Source organism: Callospermophilus lateralis, chromosome 19, assembly GCF_048772815.1.
Source record: "Callospermophilus lateralis isolate mCalLat2 chromosome 19, mCalLat2.hap1, whole genome shotgun sequence".
NCBI classification, from domain to species: Eukaryota; Metazoa; Chordata; class Mammalia; order Rodentia; family Sciuridae; genus Callospermophilus; species Callospermophilus lateralis.
Genome location: NC_135323.1, coordinates 3,270,232 through 3,289,973, shown reverse-complemented (window position 1 = coordinate 3,289,973; position 19,742 = coordinate 3,270,232). Strand labels below are relative to the sequence as shown.

Genomic DNA, 19,742 nt, shown 5'->3' with positions numbered 1-19,742 from the left:
CACCCCTACCTGGTGCACCAGACAACTTCCAGGCTGGGACTGGAACCAGGAGTGTGAGGGTGCTGCATGGGCTGTTGACCCAGATTTTCTTTCTGACTTTAGGGAGCTGGAATTTAAGAAAAAATAAATTTCCCCAGGGGCTCTCTGAACTAGGACCTGTTCCCAGCGGCCTCTTCCAGCCCGACCTCCTCCTCCTCTGCGTGCTTTAATTACAAGTGTGACCACCTGAGCAGACCCGGCCAGCACCCCACCCCCACCCCCGTCCAGCAGGATCCCTCTTCTCCTAGCACAGAGGCTCTGCCCTAAGCAGTTTCTGCCGGGAGGACAGATGGGGCCCTTGGAACCTTTCCCTCACTGAGCAAGAGTGACGTGACCAAATAAAACTGAATGGTTGTGACGTTTTCCTCTTGTTGTTGAGATTTTAACAGTAAAGGAAGGACAACATATTTGCAGCTTTAAAATAAAGGGGCTGTTTGTAGGGCTTCAGTAAGGATTTTTTTTTTTTTTTTTTTTTTTGGTGCAAGATTTTATTTTTTCCTATTGAGAGAAAAGAAAATAACAATGAGCTTAGAAAAAAACTAAAGTTGAAGAGAAGGAGAGAGCAGATGCCCATTCTTTTTCCTCAAAGCATGTGTCATCCCTGGGATTCTGTGGGCATTGGTGTGAGACTTTATGATACACCTCTTGCCACATTCGACTCTGAAGCCTGGGGACAAAGATGGTTTGGGATGTCACTTCCCATTTCACTGGATGTGAATTAACCAAATCTGTTTATTTGATGCTGACTTCAAGCCAGGCCCGGTGTGTGTTTTGATGGTTGCAATTTGATTTTTAATTTGATCCTCCCAATAATGCTCTAAAGTCACCCGTCATTTTCCCCATTAAATGGAAGCAAATTCTGGAGCCCAGAGTATTGCAATGACTTGTTTTACGTTCACACAGAGAGGCTGCAAAGGAGCTGGGCTTCAAACTCTTCCAAGTAATCGTCAGGACCCTGTTTTAATTAACCAGGCAGCACTGTTACCAAATCATTCCCACCGATGTTCTCATGGGAGTTTTTTATTTACCTATGACCATCTCTTTCTCTCCTCCGGCTTTCTTCATCGCCCCTGTGTCTCTTGCCCTGCTACCCCCAAACATCCCTATCGCCTCTTTAAAAAAAAAAATAAAGATGGTAGCCAGCTTCCCAGTGGATTTTATAACTTTGCATACCATATATTTAGTTTAGTAATGAAAAATCCCAGCTCTAGGCGATGCGTAGAATAGCACTTCTAATGTTTTTTAAACAGCTATTAATGTAGTTGAGCACTGTGTGTGCGTGTGCGTGTGTGTGCGCGCGTGTGGTGTGTGTTCCTTTCTTGTACATAATCATCTGCTCAGTGGTGCACTCTGAAACTGAGAGCAGCAGCCAGAGGAGGAGCGAGCCGTGATTGATGGGCCAGGCCTCCCTTGCAGAAGAGTCCCATCTGGGGCTGGTTTTGGGTGCAGTCAGCTGTTGAGGGGGAGGTCAGCCAGGCGGCCTCGGCTCCCCGTCCTTCAACACCCCGATCATCCGCACGTTGCCCAGAGTACACACCCTCGCTCCTAATCGAGGGTTGATTTGGGCAGATGCTTTGTGGTGTGGGACCAGAACAGCTGCTAAGTTTATGGAAGAGACAGGATGCAGACGGGTGCAGCAGGTATTTTTTTTTTTTCCATTTAATTTTTCACTTGAAATTGTGATTCGAATGGAGCAAAGCCTTTCCCTTCCCCGGCGCTGAGGCTGTGCTCTCCGAGTCTGCGTGGCGCATCAAGCCTGGGCTAAGGACAGGAGTTTCTGTGAAGACTGTGTGGGGTGGGGGTGGAGGGGGCTTTCGACTCCCTGCGGAGCTGGGCTGGTCGCAGAACCACCAGGTTCATGGTGTCATTTTGTGTTTTCCTCCTTTGTTCCAGTGCCCCCAGGGCATGGAACCGTTTAGCTCATTTCAGTTCGGCACAAGAGGCTTTCTCTGAATATGCAGGATTTCTTGCCAGAGAAGTAGATCAGACCAGGCTACCAAACTGAAGTAAAACAAACTGTCAGCAAGACTGAAGGCTGCAGGCAGCACAGGAGCGTGCCGTTTCCTCCAGCGAGTCTGCGCCGGGGGTGGGGGGGCCGGGGGTCCCGTGGCGGCTGGAACCCCTGCCTGCCTTGGCGGTGTGGACAGGTGCGATCAGAGGCTTATTAGGAGTTAAGCATTCCTGTGCATTTCTTCTCTTATAAGAATTGTCTTTAGTCCGGGAGGGTTTTTTTTTTTTTTTTTTTTGGTGGGGGGGAGAAATAAACTAGGGATGTATAAATTCCAGAAGCCAAAAAGGGCAGGGGTGCTCAAGAAGTTTGACTGTTCAAACACACACACACACACACACACACACACACGCACACACGCACACACGCACACACACACGCACACACGCACACACGCGCACACACACACGCACACACGCACACACGCGCACACACACACACACACACACAGGAAAACACCTGATTACCTTCCAGTCCACCTGGGCAGCTACACAGACAGGCTCCTTTCCCTGTCGGGGAAAGGCAGGCAGTTACAATGGACGGAATAGGGCATTTTGTGCTCCGCCACGTAAAGGCTATTTCTCAGTTGAAATGTGGTTTGCATTAGGTCTTGAGACGAAATATTCTGCAAAGTCTGAATGGCTGCCGCCCTTTGTTCTCTTATTAGTTCTCCAAAACTACTTTATTAAGCCACTCAGGGCAGCGCACGGAGGAGGGGGTCAGGGGACAGCAGCAGAAACAGCTCCATCTCCTGAGCCTCCCTCAGGAAGGAAGGACAGGGGACTGAAGGACCAGGGACACCGAGGGCATCAGAGGTGTGGCTGTCTGCATGTGCGCGTACACACGAGGCTAAACAGTCAGATTACAGCATCTGTCTTAAAATAGCAATAATATTCTGGCTATTTCATGCTTCAGTAAAATATTTAAATTGAAATGACTCCTTTTTTTCTTTTAGGAATCAGACTTGGTTGCATTTGAATAATCCTTTTGCTCTCAGTAACAGAGGGAAAGCGACCCATTGGGGTGCCTTGGGCAATGACGGGGTTCCACGCCCTCATGCTGGTTTTTGAGTTGCTCTCATGGACTGATAGGTTTGGTGATTTGAGGACGAGGGGCTCTCTTCTACATTTGTCCCGACGTCGATCCCTGAGTCCAAGCTTGTACTCGGGGTTGCAGCAGGAACAGTGAGTCTTCAGGTACGAGGCCGGGCCTCTTCCCACCCTCCCGCCTGCCCTTCCCCTTTTGTGTAGTTGGCAGCCACCCGAGAAAGTCCTGGCACTCAGAATTGGATGTGAGGTTTGCAGAAGCTCTTCGCACACTTGCTGGGTGATGTGGGGGACACTCGTGAGGCAGAATCACCCTCCGCAAGCACACCCACGTGCACCCTGACTCTGCAAATATCCCAGCTCTTCCACTGTTCCATTTATTTAGGGAAAGGTGGGGGTTTGGCATTGGGTTGGGAGAAAGCAGGCAGCTTCTGGGAATGAGGGAATGTCTAGCCGCCAGGCTCCCATCATTTGGCGGGTCACCATCACCTACTGGAGTTGGCGATGGCTTTCCACAGGACCCATTCACCAGCCCAGTCTGAGCCGTGACCTGGAGTGGACAAGCCGCCCTTAGTGTTCATGCATTTTTCCAGAAAATGCATTTCAGCTAAGCGGAGAATCTAGGAACATCACTTGGGAGGGAACAAAGACATCTCTGAAGTCATTTGAAGGTGGAAAGTAATTCCACAGGAAGTACGATGATCTTAATTAAATATTAGCTGTAATTAGCCTAAAGTGCAAATGTTGGGAATATTAATTAGGGTCTCTCTGGAACGGCTGTCGGTGTTAATAAGTAACTGCAGGGGGTCCCCCCAACATCTGCTTGGGAATCCAGGTGAACAGGATGAACCTAGAGCCCCATGTACCTGGATGCTAACTGCAGGCCCCTTCGCTGCCGTGGACATGGTCCTAAGAGCTTGTACCCTGGGTTGGCCAGAAGGGCGGGGTTTGCTCTGGAGCACAGAAGCCTGAGGCCGGGATGGACCTTCTCCCGCTGGCCTCTACTGGCCCTAACTCATCCTGGGACAGGTTCAGAGAATTCTGAAGCCAGGCCTCAGGTTTGAGGCATGGTGCAGAGGTTTCCCAAGTTGCTGCCCCACCACTTGCCGAGGATCACCTTCCTTACCTGGCAGAGAGATGTGCTGGCGTCTTAGCATCAAATACCCCAGTGCCTGGCATCCCCAGGACAGGATGTGGAAGACAGATCTTGGGCCCATGATGTATGTGATGGGGGGTTGCGTATTTAAGAGGAGGACCAGCCTCCCTGCTAGGTGAGTCCCTTGCCCAATGAGAGATCCCTGGGCACTGGATGAAGATGGGCATGGCTCAACTCCTGCTTTCCCTAGGAAGGACCTGTGGCTCTGACTTTGCATAGTTATTTCCCAAGACTGTGCTAGAGCATCTTTAACTGTAAAGTGAGGTGGAATTAGAGATGCAGACCTAGGCACTGTAAACTCTGGGGCCCACAGACAGTCTTTGAGGCAGGGGCAGTCCTGTGTACTACTGCAGGGTGTCCAGCACCATCCTTGATCTCACTCACTACATACCCAGAGCACTTCCTCCCCCAGTGGTGACAACAAAGAATGCCTCTAGTCACTGCCTCCTGTCCCCTGGTAAGCTGGTTCAAGAGCTACTGATATAAAGTAACTGGCAGGGTGTCTGGCATGCACCAGGCCTGAGGTAAAGGACACTGTCATCCAGCTTGTCTGGTGAGCTCCAGACAGGAGGTGGGGCTGCCTTGCAGACAGAGCATAGAAGCCTGAGGCCAGGATGGACCTTCTCCGTATGAGCCCACTTGTACTGCGTTTGCAGCCTCTGTGTGTGTGTGTATGAGAGGCCATGCGCGTGCACGCGTGTACGCACATGTGTGCACACAGCATGGGTGGTTACAGGAAGGTGATGGTGACATCTGGTGATGGAAAGCAAATTTCAGAAACGATTCTGACCCCTCCTTTTGTTCCATTCTCAACACCACCCTTCTCTAAGGCCAGCTGACATCACCTGCCCTTGGTTCAGGTAGAGTACAAGTGGCCCCTCCTGCCTCTTGCTCCTGTGGGCCAGCTTTTTACTCTCTACTGTTTTTGCAATGACGGGCTCCTAGCAGTGCCTCGTGTCTAATGGCATTCTGACATGGCCATTAGAAGCTGTTTATGCATAGGCCCAGATGCACAGTGTAGTTTCCGTCGCAATTATTAAACACTGCCATTCTGGCTCAAAGGTGGCCAGAGACAGTATGGAAAGAGATGAGCAGGGCTGTGTGCCGATAAAACTTCATTTGCAAAACCTCGAGGTGGACTAGATTGGGCCCCTGAGTCCTTTGCTGAGTCCTCTCTGCTCCTCCCACCCTGCCTCCTGCCGTGCATGAGGCTTCAGAGCCCAGACTTCCTTTCTTCAAGCCCACATTCTCTGAGCAGACCCTGGGAAAGGGGACCACAGCTCTGCTATGCTGCGGGAGCTTGGAGACAGCACAGTGGACGCGGCCCAGCCACCTGTCCTCGGGGAGCTCACAGGCACCTGAAGAGGCAGCAGTGGTTCTTGGGGTCATGTGAGATGTGGCCACATGCTGTGGTGGCGCGTGGGGCTGGGCTAGGTGTCGAGGAAGGCTTGCTGGAGGAGGGAGCTCTTGATGTGGGATCTGAACAAGAAGATAGGATTGGCCAGGCCAGGCGTGGGGGGCTTCCCATGCAGAGGGGCTGTGAGTGGAGAGCCCTGATGGTGTGGGCAGGGTGGACCGCCTTCTCTCCTACAGCAGATGGGAGAGAAGGTGGCCCTCCCTTTCCACTGCAGAGCGGCCTCAGGTCCCAGAAGAACCTTTGCTCTGCAGGTGCTAAGGGACAGTTCCAACTTCCTGAGGCTTCTCTGCAGGGTTGTGTTCCTGGTGGAGGTCTTTTCTCTGGAGAAGCAGGGAGCCCCCTGGCCTCTGTGGGACTGCAGCCTGTGCCCTGGCTTAGGTATCATTTGTGCTCTGCTCGGTGGTCACACCTGGAGTTTCCCCAAGTCTGTCTTTCCATTCCGAGATGGAGCAGGTGGAAGATGGCAGAAGTTGAGACACACCTGGATGGGAGCTGACTGTAACATGGTGAACTCCCTCTAGAAGCTTCCCAAGGTGCGGACATTCGGAGGGCTTTCAGTCAGGCGTGGGGAAGTGATGTTGTCATGAGATTTCCATCTACAGGAACACGCTCCTTGACTAGCCCAGGGAAAGAAGAAGACTCTAGTTATGAAATAGCCAAGGATTTCTTTTTCTCTCTCTCTCTTTTTGAGTCAAGACCCTTTGAATTGTAACAGAAAAACTGGCTTAGAGAAAATAAGGCAAAGGGTACAACATTTCAGTTATGCAAGATGCATAAGTTCTGCAGTGCTAATACACAGCGTGGGGATGAGCGTTAGAAGCGCTGTGTTTTTTATACTTGAAATGTGCTAAGAGGGTACAACTTAAATTAAATCTTCTCACCACGCACACACACACAGGCAAATGGTAACCGTGTGGAGGTGATAGCTGAGTTAACTGACTGGAAAGTGGTGATCTTTTCACAGCATATGTATATGTGTGTATAAATATATATTACATATATCTCAAAACAACAAGTTACATATCTTAAATATGTACCATTTTTATGTTAATGATATCTCAATAAAGCTGTTGGAAAATAGTACATTTACTCATGTAACTGAAACAAACAAGGGTGTTACTAATGCAGGTACAGCTAGATGCTAGACTTCGAATGATGTTTCAAGAACTCCGTTGATCCCTCTCGTTCCCAGCTGCCTGTGTGTGGCCACATCTGTATGCAGGTCCTTTTCAAGTGTCAGTTCTCGGCAGCTGCAGACTTGGGTATGTTTACAGCCGCCAATCACAGGGACAACGAAACTTCTTTCCAGAGTCTGCAGCAGAATGCAGAGGGAACTGGGCTTACCTCAGTAGTGAGGTCCCTAAACAGAGGGGTGTGAACTGAAATCCCCCTGCCTGTGGCTACATAACCTTCTGATTTGGCCAGCCTGCTGTCACGGAGCTGTGCCTACCTGGTAACGGGGCTGGCACCAGGAGGGCTGAGTGGGAATGTTCCCCAAACAGAAACTGGGCTGTTTCTAAAGAATCCAGGACAAGGACAATATGCGTGCTCTGAGTTTTCCAAGGAGAGACGGGGTCCTGTGGGAACCCAGCAGCCCAGCCTCAGCCCAGGCAGACCCTCTACTGCCACAGATGCCACAGAAAGTGTTGGATGAGACACACGCACACTTGCACTTCCAGGGGCACAGACATTTGGAAAAACGAGTCTGGAGGAGGAAGGAGCCTGGCGGGAATGTTCTCACTGGTAAAAGGTTTTAAACTTCTACCAAGCTCAGTTCTCCTCCAAGTGTCAGCTTTAACATTCTAATTAAGGGTCCTCTCTCAACAAATCCGGGTGTTCTTCTGGGAGCACCCTCCCCCAGCGCCACCTATCTGCTGTGCTCGAGCTACTTCAGTGGAATGTGCTCTAGAACGTTCCTGGAGGGTACTGAGGCCATGTGCCCTCCTATCATTACCGGAGGCGAGAGGGCGAAAGTCACAGCTAATTGACCACAGACAATAGGAGAGGCCGATATTCGGTGTGCTTAATTGCTAAGCTTTTTATATTTTTTCTCTTTCTTTCTGACTGTTCGATCACATCTCTTGAGACCATGGAAAATTTGGACCTCTAGGTTATGATTTCTTATGCCTTGAGTGTGAGTGTGTGTGTGTGTGTGTGTGTGTGTGTGTGAAGGGTGGTAGAGTTAGGGTGGAGGCGGAGGGAGAAAGATGTTTCCTGAAATGGAAACATTTGAATTCAGGCTTTTTTTTTTTTTTTAATTCTTTTGACTTGACTGTAATTATCATACTGCATGTTTAGGCTATAACTGAAGGGCAAATTGTTATATAATATTCTGTGCTTATAAAAAATAAGACCAGGGTTGGGGGAAAGGCATTGATTGACTAATGGGGCTAAGAAGAGTTAAGTCCAACATTTTGCAGAAAAGCTTTGATATCACAGGGGACATCTTTGTCTAAATTAGGACCTGAATTCTCCTTGGCTCTTTCACATGGGGGCTGGGAACATCTCTCTCTCTCTCTCTCTCACACACACACACACACACACACACACACCAGGCACACACTGGGACCATTAAGAGGACCCTCCCCCACCCCATGATGTGAGCCAAGTCACATAAAACTTTGATTAAATTCAAATGCTTAGATGAATTGTCTCTCCTCTCAAGAACACACTCGTTCAATTTAATCTCTCTTGGCACTTTAAGTATCAAATCAAGGCTGCGCTGTCACTGTAGACAACTACATGCTCACGACTTCCAAAATGAGGATCTGCACAGAAAAAAAAAAAAAAAAAAAAAAAGCCCCCTATCCAGTAGGACACAGACCTGCGCAGTCTGCAGTCTCAGGCTGGATGACAGGGGGAAGGGTGTTGAGGGTCTGCGCCTCTATTTCTGCATCTGTGAAATGGGGATTCTGGGGCTGGCAGTCTCGGGACGCGCATGAGCGGTGCCTGCGGTGGGGGCGCTCGGGCTGCAGGGAGCAGGAGACCTGGGGCGGAGGGGCAAGGTCCTCTTCGGAGCCCACTCATGTTCTCTCTCTCTCCCTCTCTCCACCTTTTTGATTTCGCAGGGTAATCAGGAAGCAGCAGCTGCCCCTGACACGATGGCCCAGCCTTACGCTTCGGCCCAGTTTGCTCCTCCGCAGAACGGCATCCCCGCGGAATACACGGCCCCCCACCCCCACCCCGCGCCAGAGTACACGGGCCAGACCACCGTCCCCGAGCACACGTTAAACCTGTACCCTCCCGCCCAGTCGCACTCGGAGCAGAGCGCCGCGGACACCAGTGCGCAGACCGTGTCCGGCACCGCCACAGTAAGTGGGCTCCACGCTGGGGCGGGGGGCGCGTGCCAGAGGCGTGCCAGGCCGTGCCAGGCCAGCCGCAGCCCAGGTGCACCCGGCCCGGCCAGGGACGCAGGCCAGCCAAGTGGCGCCGAGTGGCCTTGCCGTACCAACGCCCCGAAGTCTGCCTGGGCCGCGCGCATCCTTTCTTATTATTTGTTGAAATCGACACATTTTTCATTAGGCACATTGGTTTGTAAAAGAAACATCCATCTCTTTTGTTCTACACTTTTGCCTTTTCCAAAATATCATCCCCATGGAACAGACTGGAAATGGCTCGACAGAGAGATGATCCATCCACCATACATTTCCCGGATTTTAAAATGGTGTGCTCTGCCGTGATTGAGTTGCCCACCCTTCTCCGAAATCTGCTTTGGGCATGTTTCCATCACTCTGGAAACAAATGTGGGTGCCCGTTCCCACCACAGCCTTCTGAGACTTAGCGGAATGCACCAGAGCGTGGCCCACGTTTTGGCTTCAGGACTCCTGTAGCTGGGACACAGGAAAGGCAGAGGTGGGGACTGTACCAGGGCAGGGCCAGAGGGTCTTGGCTCCAGAGAAGTGTGGTATTTTAATGTTGGTGGTTGCATGATTGATTTCCCAATTATGGTCCATAGAAGGATTAAATGGCTCACAAACATGGAAGTACCCTTTATGACACCCTAATGGAAAACCAGTGTTAACAGGCCAGCCATCCAACACCGCTCTCAGTAGGCGTCTTCGTATCAGAATCAGTGTGTGTTTGATCCTGTGCTACCTGCAAGAACCATGAATTCCTCCAAACCTGGGGAGGAAGCCTCACCCTGCAGGCTCCCCTAGAAGCTGGCACACCACGCATCCAGTCCAGGGCACTGGGAGCACAAGCGTCTTCTTCCCGCCCCCTCTGCCTCTAGGAAACCAGCACGTGGGAAGAAGTTTGTGGGCTGGGAGCACCCGTAGGTTTCTTCGAGTGGAAGACACCTAGGGTGAACTTTGGTGCTTAGCATTTTGTTCATTTGGGGGCTACTTTTGGAAGTACTCAAAATAGTGTATGCTCTGCAACTTGCTGTTGCCTGCTCCCCTTTCTTGGTTGTGATGAAATACATGTAATATGTAATTTACCATTTTAATGTACACAGTTCAGTGGCGTTTAGTACATCCACTGTAGAGCATGGCCATCGCCACCATCTAGTTCTAGAACATTTTCATCTCCCCAAAAGGAAACCTCACACCCATTAGGTAGACACACCCAGTCCCCCCTCCCCCCAGCCTATGACAGCCACCTCTGCTGCCTATCTGTATATATTTGCCTGTTCTGAATAGTTCAAAGACATTGGAGTCCGCAGTGTATGCCCTTTTGTGTCTGGCTTCTTCCGCTTAACGCAGTGTCACCAACGTTCGTTCACGTCGATACTCCATGGTGTGGAAGGACTCATTTTGGTTACACGTCCATCTGTTGGTGGACATGTGGTTGTTTCCACCTTGGGTTCTTGGGAACTGTACGGCAGTTATGTTTTTGTGTTTAGTGGCTATACCTGAGGGTTGGGTTCATTAAGTGGATTTGTTGGTTTAGCAGGTGTTTCTTGTGTGGACAGCTGGGTGGTAGTGATGGGGCCATTGTTTATTGTGTTAGTTATTTTGTGATAAGAAATGGTGCCTGGGAAGGTTGTTTTTTGAATAAAAAGGAGTTCCAATTACACATTATTTATTAAGCGAGTTACTGTGAAATACTCATGAATCCATTCTCTCATTCATGAACATTGATTGAGCACATAGTAGGACCTCAGCCTCACATTAGGTGTTGTGGTTGAACCACCTAGATATGCCCCTTCCCTCCTGTAACCTAGTCCGAGGCAGAGAGTGAGTGTATGCCAAAGAGCTCTACAACCTGGTAGCTCTAGCTCCACGCTGTACACACTTGCAGAAAAGAGGGTACCGCAGGAAGGTAAAAAAGGACAGAACTTCCTGCCTCGGGGAGTGTGGGAACATTTCTGCAAGGAGATGGAATTTATGACAAGAAGACAAAACTCTCCAGGCAGAAAGAATACCAAGCCAGAGGTCCTGAAGTTGCACAGAGCTTCTTTTTGCAGAGAACTCCATGAGGCCAGTGTGTTCAGGCTGAGGCAGGAAGGTCTGGGATGCAGGGGAGTAATGCATCGTCGGCAGGGGTTATGCATCCTCCAGGCCGAGGGGCCAATAGCAGTTGGAATTCCATGTTGGGAGCAATGGAAAGAGCTTAAACCAGAGAGTTCTAAAATGTGACCTAAAGTAAGGATCCTAGCTTAATGGAAATCCTCATCCAACCACAACGTTGGGATGCCCAACCTCCTTTCCCTGCCCAAAGAACACTTTACAGTTCAACACCATTGAATTTCAAAACCATGCTGGTGGTCCACAGTGGCGCAGGCACTGCAGCAAGAGTTCAGATAAGCCCCCTGCCCTTGAGACGCATAGTTCTCCCACTGGAGAACTTGGGAGATGTGTTCTGTTAGACATTACCATGGGCTGGGTCCTAGAGCGTCTGTTTCCAGGGTGTCAGTGCATTATCGTGATAGGAGAAGCTCCTTCTGAGGGATCTGCCTCAGAATCCCGGCTGGAAGAGCATCTCCTCGTCTTCCCATCACGAGTAACAGGAAACTCGGCAGGAAATGTACTGGCTCATAGAGCAGAAGGTCCGGGAGGAGGGTTGACTGTGGACTCAGTTTGGCTCTGGGCAGATATCCATCCAGTCTCAGCAGGACCGTGTCTGGCTCTAGTTCCTTCCTTGTGCTCCCTTCCTTCCTGTGCTCTGCCTCTCCAAGGTCAGGCTCCTGTCACCTTCAACAGCACAGTGAGAGGCTCTTGGCTTTGTCCCCCATAACCCCTGGGACTCACTGCCTTCTGGAGTGTTGTGTTTGCCCAGTGGTGGAGGCTGAGATTGGCTGTATCAGCTCTGGGGCCACCAAGCTCCATACCAGATGCATGGCAGAAGGGGCTTTGCACCAGAGCCCCTGACCAGGTGCCTGTAGAATATAGTTCCCTGGAGGTTCTGAGTGCACAGGGCTGGTCAGACATAAAGGGGTGTGGGTGGGGGCGGGTCATGTGTATGGAAGGGTTTTGATTGCTAGTTTTGTCAAGAGTAAGGAATGAAAAGAAGGACAAGGATATGATATTGGAGAACTCATTGGTAATGGCGTTTGAATGACACATAAACGGGGTGCTCAGATTGGGAACTAAACCAGGGGAGGGTTGAGCCACAGAATCCTGGAGGGTGTGACCTGAGGGGACGTCATTGAAACTGGAGATGCAAACATCACTGAGGACAGAGCACAGCTGTGCTGGGGCAGTGCGGAGGACACAGGGGTCCAGGAATCGAGGAGTGACTTACAGTGGGTGAGTCCTGTCTGTCACATACCTTTGGAGTGCTGAGGAAAAAGAGGATGGTAGCCAAGAATCAGAGAAAGCAATATGTCAGAGAGTTGCCTTAGCTTCACCGATTTATGCTAAGGAGGAGATCCTTGTAGGGGGACTCGAGGGGACAGGAAACAGAAACTAGGGAATAATGATGCAGGAAACAAAGGGACAAAATGTTGTCAAGAGAATCAGAAAGAATAGGACTGAGGGTACTCAGATAGAGTTGATAGTCCAGGAGAGAACAAGCAATTTCTGCAGCCTTAGTAACCTATCCCTGATGTACTAGGAACTGTGTGTTTTTGAAGTGTGCAGTTTGGTGAGTCTTTACACAGGTAGGTGTGTGTGGAACTAGTACTGCTATCATGAAAATGGCAGTGTCTGTCCATCACCTCCCAAGTTTTCTGTTGCCTATTTGTTATCCTCTCCTGTCTCTTCTCTGCCTTGTTCCTTGATGATCAACTGATTGATTCTTTCCCTGTAGCTTAAATTACAGTCTCTAGAATTTTGTATCCATAAAATCCAGACTGGATGTCTCTTTTCTTTTCCTCGGCATGGTTAGTTTTAAGTCACTCTGTATTGTGGTATGCCTCAGTAGCTCAGTCCTTTTCATTGCTGAGTACTATTTCACTGCATGGACATGCCACAGTTTGTTCTGTTTACCTGTACATGGGTGTTTTGGGTTGTTTTCCTTTTTTTCAAAGGGATCACTAAAAATAAAGCTCCTGTGAACATTTGGAAGCGCTTCAAGTTTGAAAGAGAAAAGGGGCAAAAATAAACATGTTGAGCTACAGAGAAAGAGATAACTTGAGGCATTACTGACCTTCATTTCCTTACCCACGAAGAAGGGTCATCTGTGAACAGAGAGGAACAAAGGCATTTGGAAACAAGGGAGTGCTCTTGAATTTGGGCAAACATGCTAGGAGTCTTCTGACAGTTCCTAGAGGTGCCATTCAATTAGAATGGCGGTGAGCGCCTGAGTCTGGAGAAGGAGCCTGTGGGGCGGCTGGTTATTAGCCAGGTGTCGTCTCATAGTTAGGAACTGGTCATCTTCAGCAGCCTTTGAGTGATGCACACTATCGAGGGGATTGTGAAAAAAACACTCTTAACTCGTATAGGGAAGGGTGGGACTCACAGAGGGGCCATCTTGTTTTCTGCTACAAATGATTAAATATGAACACTTACCTCTATCTGGGCCAAAAGGAGTAAGATGCTTTTGCTCTCCTTGACCCACTTGAGTTGGACTTTCCTCATCTGAATCTGTCTATGGCCAGTTTACTTCAAATCCTCTCCACCACCCTGGACATTTACTGGCTTTTCTTTCTCTTTGTTCCAAGCTCTGCAATTCCTGTGCAAGGAAATTCACTTAGAAGTGGATTGAATGATGATTCTCCAGATTCTGGATGCACACCCGGGACCCTGTATTGGCATAGATCATTGCTGTGGAGCTGGAGGTGTGGCTCCGTAGGAGGTGCTTGCCAAGTGTGTCCGAGGCCCTGGGTCCCATTCCAGTCCCATTCCAGCCAGACTTAGCTGTTGGGAGAACAGCTAAGTCATTCCATGGGACAGGGTTGTTACTGGGATAACTGTCCTTTGGCACAGACACCCACAGTGTTAAATGTCCTTCTCAGGATCCTAGAGTCCATCTTTTCTTGGAGAAACTAAGTGGTTCTGGGAAAGGGAAAGCATGCAGCCACGTGGTGGGCTCCAGGAACATCTCACACATGCCCAGGATTAGCACAAAGAACAGGCTCTGTGAGGGGAAGCAGGATGCTCCGGAGCGCCCGGCCCGAGCTCAGTGAAGTGCAGCCAGCAAAGACTTAGCCGGTCACCCCTCCCGCTCCCCAGGGGCCCTGCAGGACACCTTTCTGCTGCGTTTCTATTTAACGTAGGCCTCCAAACATCTCACGGATCACTGTGCTGACTGAGGAGATGCGTCGCCCCCTGGATCCCGCTCCTGACAAGGTATTTTACTCTTGACATATTATAATTAGAGATTTGCAAGTGGAGAATTCTCCATGTATCTCCAATAGCAACTTGACTTCTATTTTTAACACCTCTGCAGCCTGTTTAAGTCTCCCACTCACTTCAAACCCCTGTGGGAGAAAGAACGTGGGTCTTAGAGCTCGGGCCCTGAGCGCTGGGCGCTGCTGACAGGGAGAGGGCTGAACGAGGGGTGTCCCCTGTCTCCACGTGTCCTTAGTGCCTCAGGTAGTTGAGGTATTGGTTGGCGATGGGATCCTCTCCTTAACCCTTTAGATCATTGGGTTCTGACTTGGAAGCTAGTCTGATAGCAGAGTCATGGGGAAAAATCTCTTGCTCAAAAAGATTGTTTTTGTTGTTGTTGTTGTTAATTAGCTATTCTTTAAAAAAATCTTATTAGTGCATTATGCATAATAGTGAGATTTGTTATTACATATTCACACATGCCCACGACATATTTTGATCATTATGAAAATAACTCAAAGTTGTGGTTAAAAAAAGTCAAACAAGAAAAAAGGCTGTAAAATGAAAGTTGATATTCCCCAACACCCAGGCCCCTGGTCCTTAGGTCTCCCTGCCAGGAATGCCAGTTACAAGTCTCTCTCTCTTGGTTTGATACCTTTATTTTTATTTATTTATTATGGGGTGCTGAGGATCAAACCCAGTGCCCCATGCATGCAAGGCGAGCGCTCTGCCCCTGAGTCACAACCCCAGCCTCTACGAGTGTTCTTTGTTCCCTTCTAGAAGTGCTCTGTGCCAACGCAGCGGTGTCTGCTCGTCGCTGTCTCTCTCTCTATCCCTGTCGCCTGTCTCCAGTTCAGTCTTTATATCTTCCCTTTTCTCCCTGTCTCCATTCTCAAAATAACAATTGAAATCTACTAAGCACCTGCTTTGGCCTCCTTTGCACCTGGGAGCTCTCTCGGTATCACATTTTGAATCCAACTCATTCTATTCCACATTTGTGTGCATCTTTACAGACAAAAGTATCCCACTGATGGAGTTTGGATTTCGGGGAGATTTATCTTATCTTGTCCTAATTCCCAATCATGCCAGACACAAGAGCCAGCACAGATGGTTGTCCGTCTCTTTGCTTTGCTGTGTGAATGGTTCAGAGGTACATGGATCTAAAATGCAGGTTCAGTTCCCCTACAGAGCTTGCACCTGTTTGAATCCCTTTGGACCATACCTGAGAAGGCTCGTTGGCCACACCTTTGCCGGACCTGGTCCACCTGCGACCAGCCCACAGCTCTTCTGATGGTGTGAGCCTGACTGTGGTTACCCCTCTCTTGGACAAAAGACAGTACCTGAGAGTCACCTGGTGTCAGGGAAAAGAAGAGAGTAAGGTGGATTGTCACTGACTGAGGTTGACAAGGCCACAGACCAAGCTGGGCATGGTCGTGCCACACACCTGTAATCCCAGTGCCCTGGGAGGCCGAGGCAGGAGGATCAGGAGTTCAAAGCCAGCCTCAGCAACTCAGCAAGGCCCTGAGCAACTTAGCAAGAACCTGTCTCAAAATAAAAAGGGCTAGAGAGGTGGCTCAGTGGTAAGGCGCTCCTGGGTTCAGTCCATGGTACCAAAAATAAGTAAATAACCTGGCTGCGGGATTTGTCCAGTTTTGTCCCTCTTCCCCCGGGGTCTCGGGAAGAAGGCTCTCAGGCTGGTCTTGTTCTCGTCTTCCTCTTCTCCAGAGCTCCTTCCTCTTTCTTTTTAAGCAGCCATCAGATGACACATCATAACACACCAGAGAGAACTCTTCCTTTCTGGAAGATTTTAGCCCTATATACTTTATTCAAAGTTTGGCAAAAATCATTGAAGGATGGAATGTCTAAAAATAAGGTAAGTAGATCTATAAAAATGGAAAGCAGAGAATAATAGCCTCGAAAAATACTGTTTTGCACTGAGTGTCAATTTGTGCACTTATGTGCACCACCTCAGCTTGGGCTGGCCTCCCTCTACCAAAGGAACAGGGGCATCAAGGGCCACCAAGCCTATTACAGATGCAGGACCTGAGGCAGGCACCTTGGGAAGGTCACTGGCGTCAAGGAGAGGCTGCAGAACAGTCCCAGGCACGTCACACTCAGGACCCAAACTCCTGAGGGCCCGGTGCCCAGCAGCCTCCCCCAAGCAGGCCAGTGCACACCCTGGGGTCCTCTGAGCCGCTGGCTGCTGCAGCCAGGAGCTCTCTGCACAGGAAGCACCACTTCACCCCAGGGAGGGCCCCGGCAGACCCAATAATGCAGCCTTGAAGTGTGATCTTGTTTGAGACCTGCGCCTTGAGCAAACTCCAATAACATGTTTGGATGGCTTCAAAATTGTCTTTTGGATGACAGTGTGGCTGAGCTGTCTTGTCAACACCGGTTCTGTTTTCCTAAGATTCACATTTAATTTCAGGGCACAGGTACCTCCCTCGTGCCCTCATGAGCCTGGGTATGCACTCCTGCTGCCCGGTGACACGCTGGAGCCAGTGGCCCATGGCCTTCTCCTTTCAGGGTGGAGCGAAGCCTGGTTAAGCCATGCCAGGGCTCTCTGACGATTGGAAAACCCCTTTTGCCGCAGTGTTCAAGAGGCATGATTGAGCTGCACTCGGGCTTTGTCTGAGAGGAGCTGCAGGTCTGGGCACCCAGGACCTCGGGCTCCGTCCTTTCGGGTTTCAGCTTTGGATGCTGGAAAGATTAAAAGCTCTCGTGACAGGTCATAAAAATGGCATTGAATAAGCCCCCTTGTGTTGCCAGGAGAGGTGAGGTGGCATTGAGGTGCAGAGCCTGGCGCTCTCATGCCAGTTCCAACCCAGGATGAACCCCGGGCCCGTGGCCTCAGCTCTGTCGACCTCTGTCTCTGGGACTCTTAGACTCTTAGGGCTCAGCACCGTGAGAGTCGCGCAGTCAACACTACGGGCTGGTCCATTAGAGTTACGACCCAGTGACGTGACCCACCCCGAGGAACCAGAGTAGTCTCCTGGGGGTGAATTCTTCATATTCAATTTCTTTTTTTATTTTCAAGGAAAGTAGAGAATTGTGAAATTATTTTGTGTTAAGAGTCAAAGTCAGACTCAAATTCCCGGATCTGCTTTAAAACAAATTCTTAGCCTTCATGATCTGTGGATGGTTTTCGGTCACTTGTGTCTGAGAACAGCTGATGGACACACGCTGTCCACGGTCCTGTCTAGGCCGTGAGCAACCAGGGTAAAATCAGCTAGAGAGGGAGAGGGCTCGGGTTTGGGGTGGAAGCCCCAGGACATCTCCTTCTGTTAAGGGGGGAGCCCACCGTATTCCCAGGGTCAGCCCCAGTGTTCTCACGGGGAGTCTGTCAGCTGTGGGAAGCTGCGTCCTGACTTCCATCTGGTTCTTTGTGCAATGTCACCTGAGCTCCTCAGGATGACTAGGCAGTCTCCAAGTTGGTGACTTCAGTCGCCTTGCAGCAAGGATGAGCACATAGTGGAATTTTCAGGCCTTGGGGGGATGGCTGGACCATCCCAAGGGGCAGTGGGCCCTCCCGAGCTGTACAAAGGCCCCGTTCAGCTGCTGGCAGAGACTCCGGGTCTTCGTGCAGCCTGCTGCCCCGCGAAGCAGTTCGCTTGTGTTTGAATGAACTTGGACGTGGGCATTAGTTCATTTTGGAGGCAGAATTGGGGTCACGCATTAGCCGTGCCTCAGTTCGTGCTCCTCCTCTGTGGCCATCTGCTCTGTAGGGTCAGAGAGCACTTCTGTCAGCTCCGTACTCTTTTGAACTCAAGGCTGGAGAAAGAGGTGGCCTCTCTGATGTGGACCGACGACCCGAGAATGGCTCACCCACAGCTGGGGGGTGTCAGAATTGGAAGGAACCCCAGTTCCCTTGTCCACTCTCCTCACTGTATGGATTCTAAAAGACCACCCAAGTTAGATGCAAAATTCGAACAAGTCCAGGCAGGGAATACACATGTTTCCAAGAGTCTGGTTTGCAACAGCTCCCTAAGGTTCAATAAATAATTAGTCTTTCCTTTAATATCGACACGATAAAATCGCAGGCATGGTGTCAGGGGCCCTTGGTGGGTACCTCGGAAGTGTTAGGAGGACACCGGAAGGTCTAGCAGAAGTGGTAGCATCAGCTGGCCATGGTGGTCCCCACCTATGATCCCAGTGACTCTGGAGGCTGAGTCAGGAGGATCACGGGTTCAAGGACAGCCTCGGCAACTTACGGGGCTTTGCCTCAAGATAAAAAATAAAATCAGTTAAAAGGGCTGTGGATGTGGCTCCGTGCTCAAGCACTCCTGGGTTAGATCCCTAGTACCAAAAATTAAAAAAAAAAAAATGGCAACATGGGTTCTCTTTGGGGACCCATGATTATTATATGTTTTGATTTTCTTTTCTCAGGCATCAACAGCAGCTTGGGTTTCTGCGTTCAGCTGTTCACTGCCTTCCCAAGCACTCTTGTTAACTGCTCAGCTGCAGAAGATACCGAGTTTATAACCCCTGATTTAGTCTTTGGATGCTATTTTTTAGTACAAGCAGTAAAATTAGGAACTTGAACCCTTCAAGGGACACTGTATTTCAGATTTACCAAAAAAAAAAAAAAGATACTTGGCAGTGCCGAGATTCACAGAATGGAGAGCCCAGTGACCATCTGCTCTTCCCACTTTATTTGTATAAGATTTCTGAGGCTCAGAGAGGGAGATTGACCTGCCTGAGTCAAACAGCACGTATCTCGGCAGAAACCGAAAGGGAGGCATCCTTGAAGAAGCATCCCCTGAACTGTGTTGACCCTGCTTCCCGTCCCCCTCAACCTCTTGGATTCTGTGGTGGTTTTCAAAACCCACTTGCCCAGGTCATTCCCACATGGAATTGGACAGAGCTTGAGGATTCCACTTTGGCAGTGGCTTCATGCTGCAATTGGAACCTCCATTTCTCCCTAGGACGCTCTCCTGGTGCCTGACCAGAGGTCTCAGTTGCTAATAGGCCTCGTCCCTACAAGGGAGGGCAAACTTCTGAAAAAGAGTTTTGTTGGGTCTCGGTCTCTCTGACTGAGGCAAGTGGCTGTGCACTGGGGACATGTGTGTCCTGTGGTGTCCTGTGTCCCCGCCAGCTCCAGTGCAGTCATCTTGGGTGAGGACACTGGCTAGGGTTCTGGATTTCTACCTTTGCATCCTTAAAGAATGTGGAGCTGTCAGACGTCAGACGTGGCCTCCCATCCAGCACTGCAGAGGCCCAAGAGCTGGTTCTTGTCCCCGTGGCAGGAGATGCAGACTGTCCCAAGGCAGGGAAGTCTAGCAGTGTGAGATCCCCGAGACCCCCGTGGACTGTCCGACTTCTGCGTTCTGGAGAGGTCATTACCACCCAGAGGAGGAGTGTACTCTTATTCAGAGTGCCCCAGGCTAGAGGACCTGGCTTTCCTGCAGTCTCCGTGGCCTTG

At 50.1% G+C, this 19,742-nt stretch overlaps 1 protein-coding gene across 4 annotated transcripts in view; it reads left to right on the top strand.

Annotated features, from left to right (window-relative positions):
* Rbfox1 (RNA binding fox-1 homolog 1) overlaps nucleotides 1-19,742 on the top strand; it is a 303,442-nt gene that overhangs the window by 136,089 nt on the left and 147,611 nt on the right. For all 4 annotated transcript variants that reach the window (XM_076840764.2, XM_076840766.2, XM_076840763.2 and 1 more), the window contains exon 2: nucleotides 8,735-8,977. In XM_076840764.2, the coding sequence (XP_076696879.1) occupies nucleotides 8,735-8,977 (243 nt within the window). The remainder of the gene's footprint in view (nucleotides 1-8,734; nucleotides 8,978-19,742) is intronic.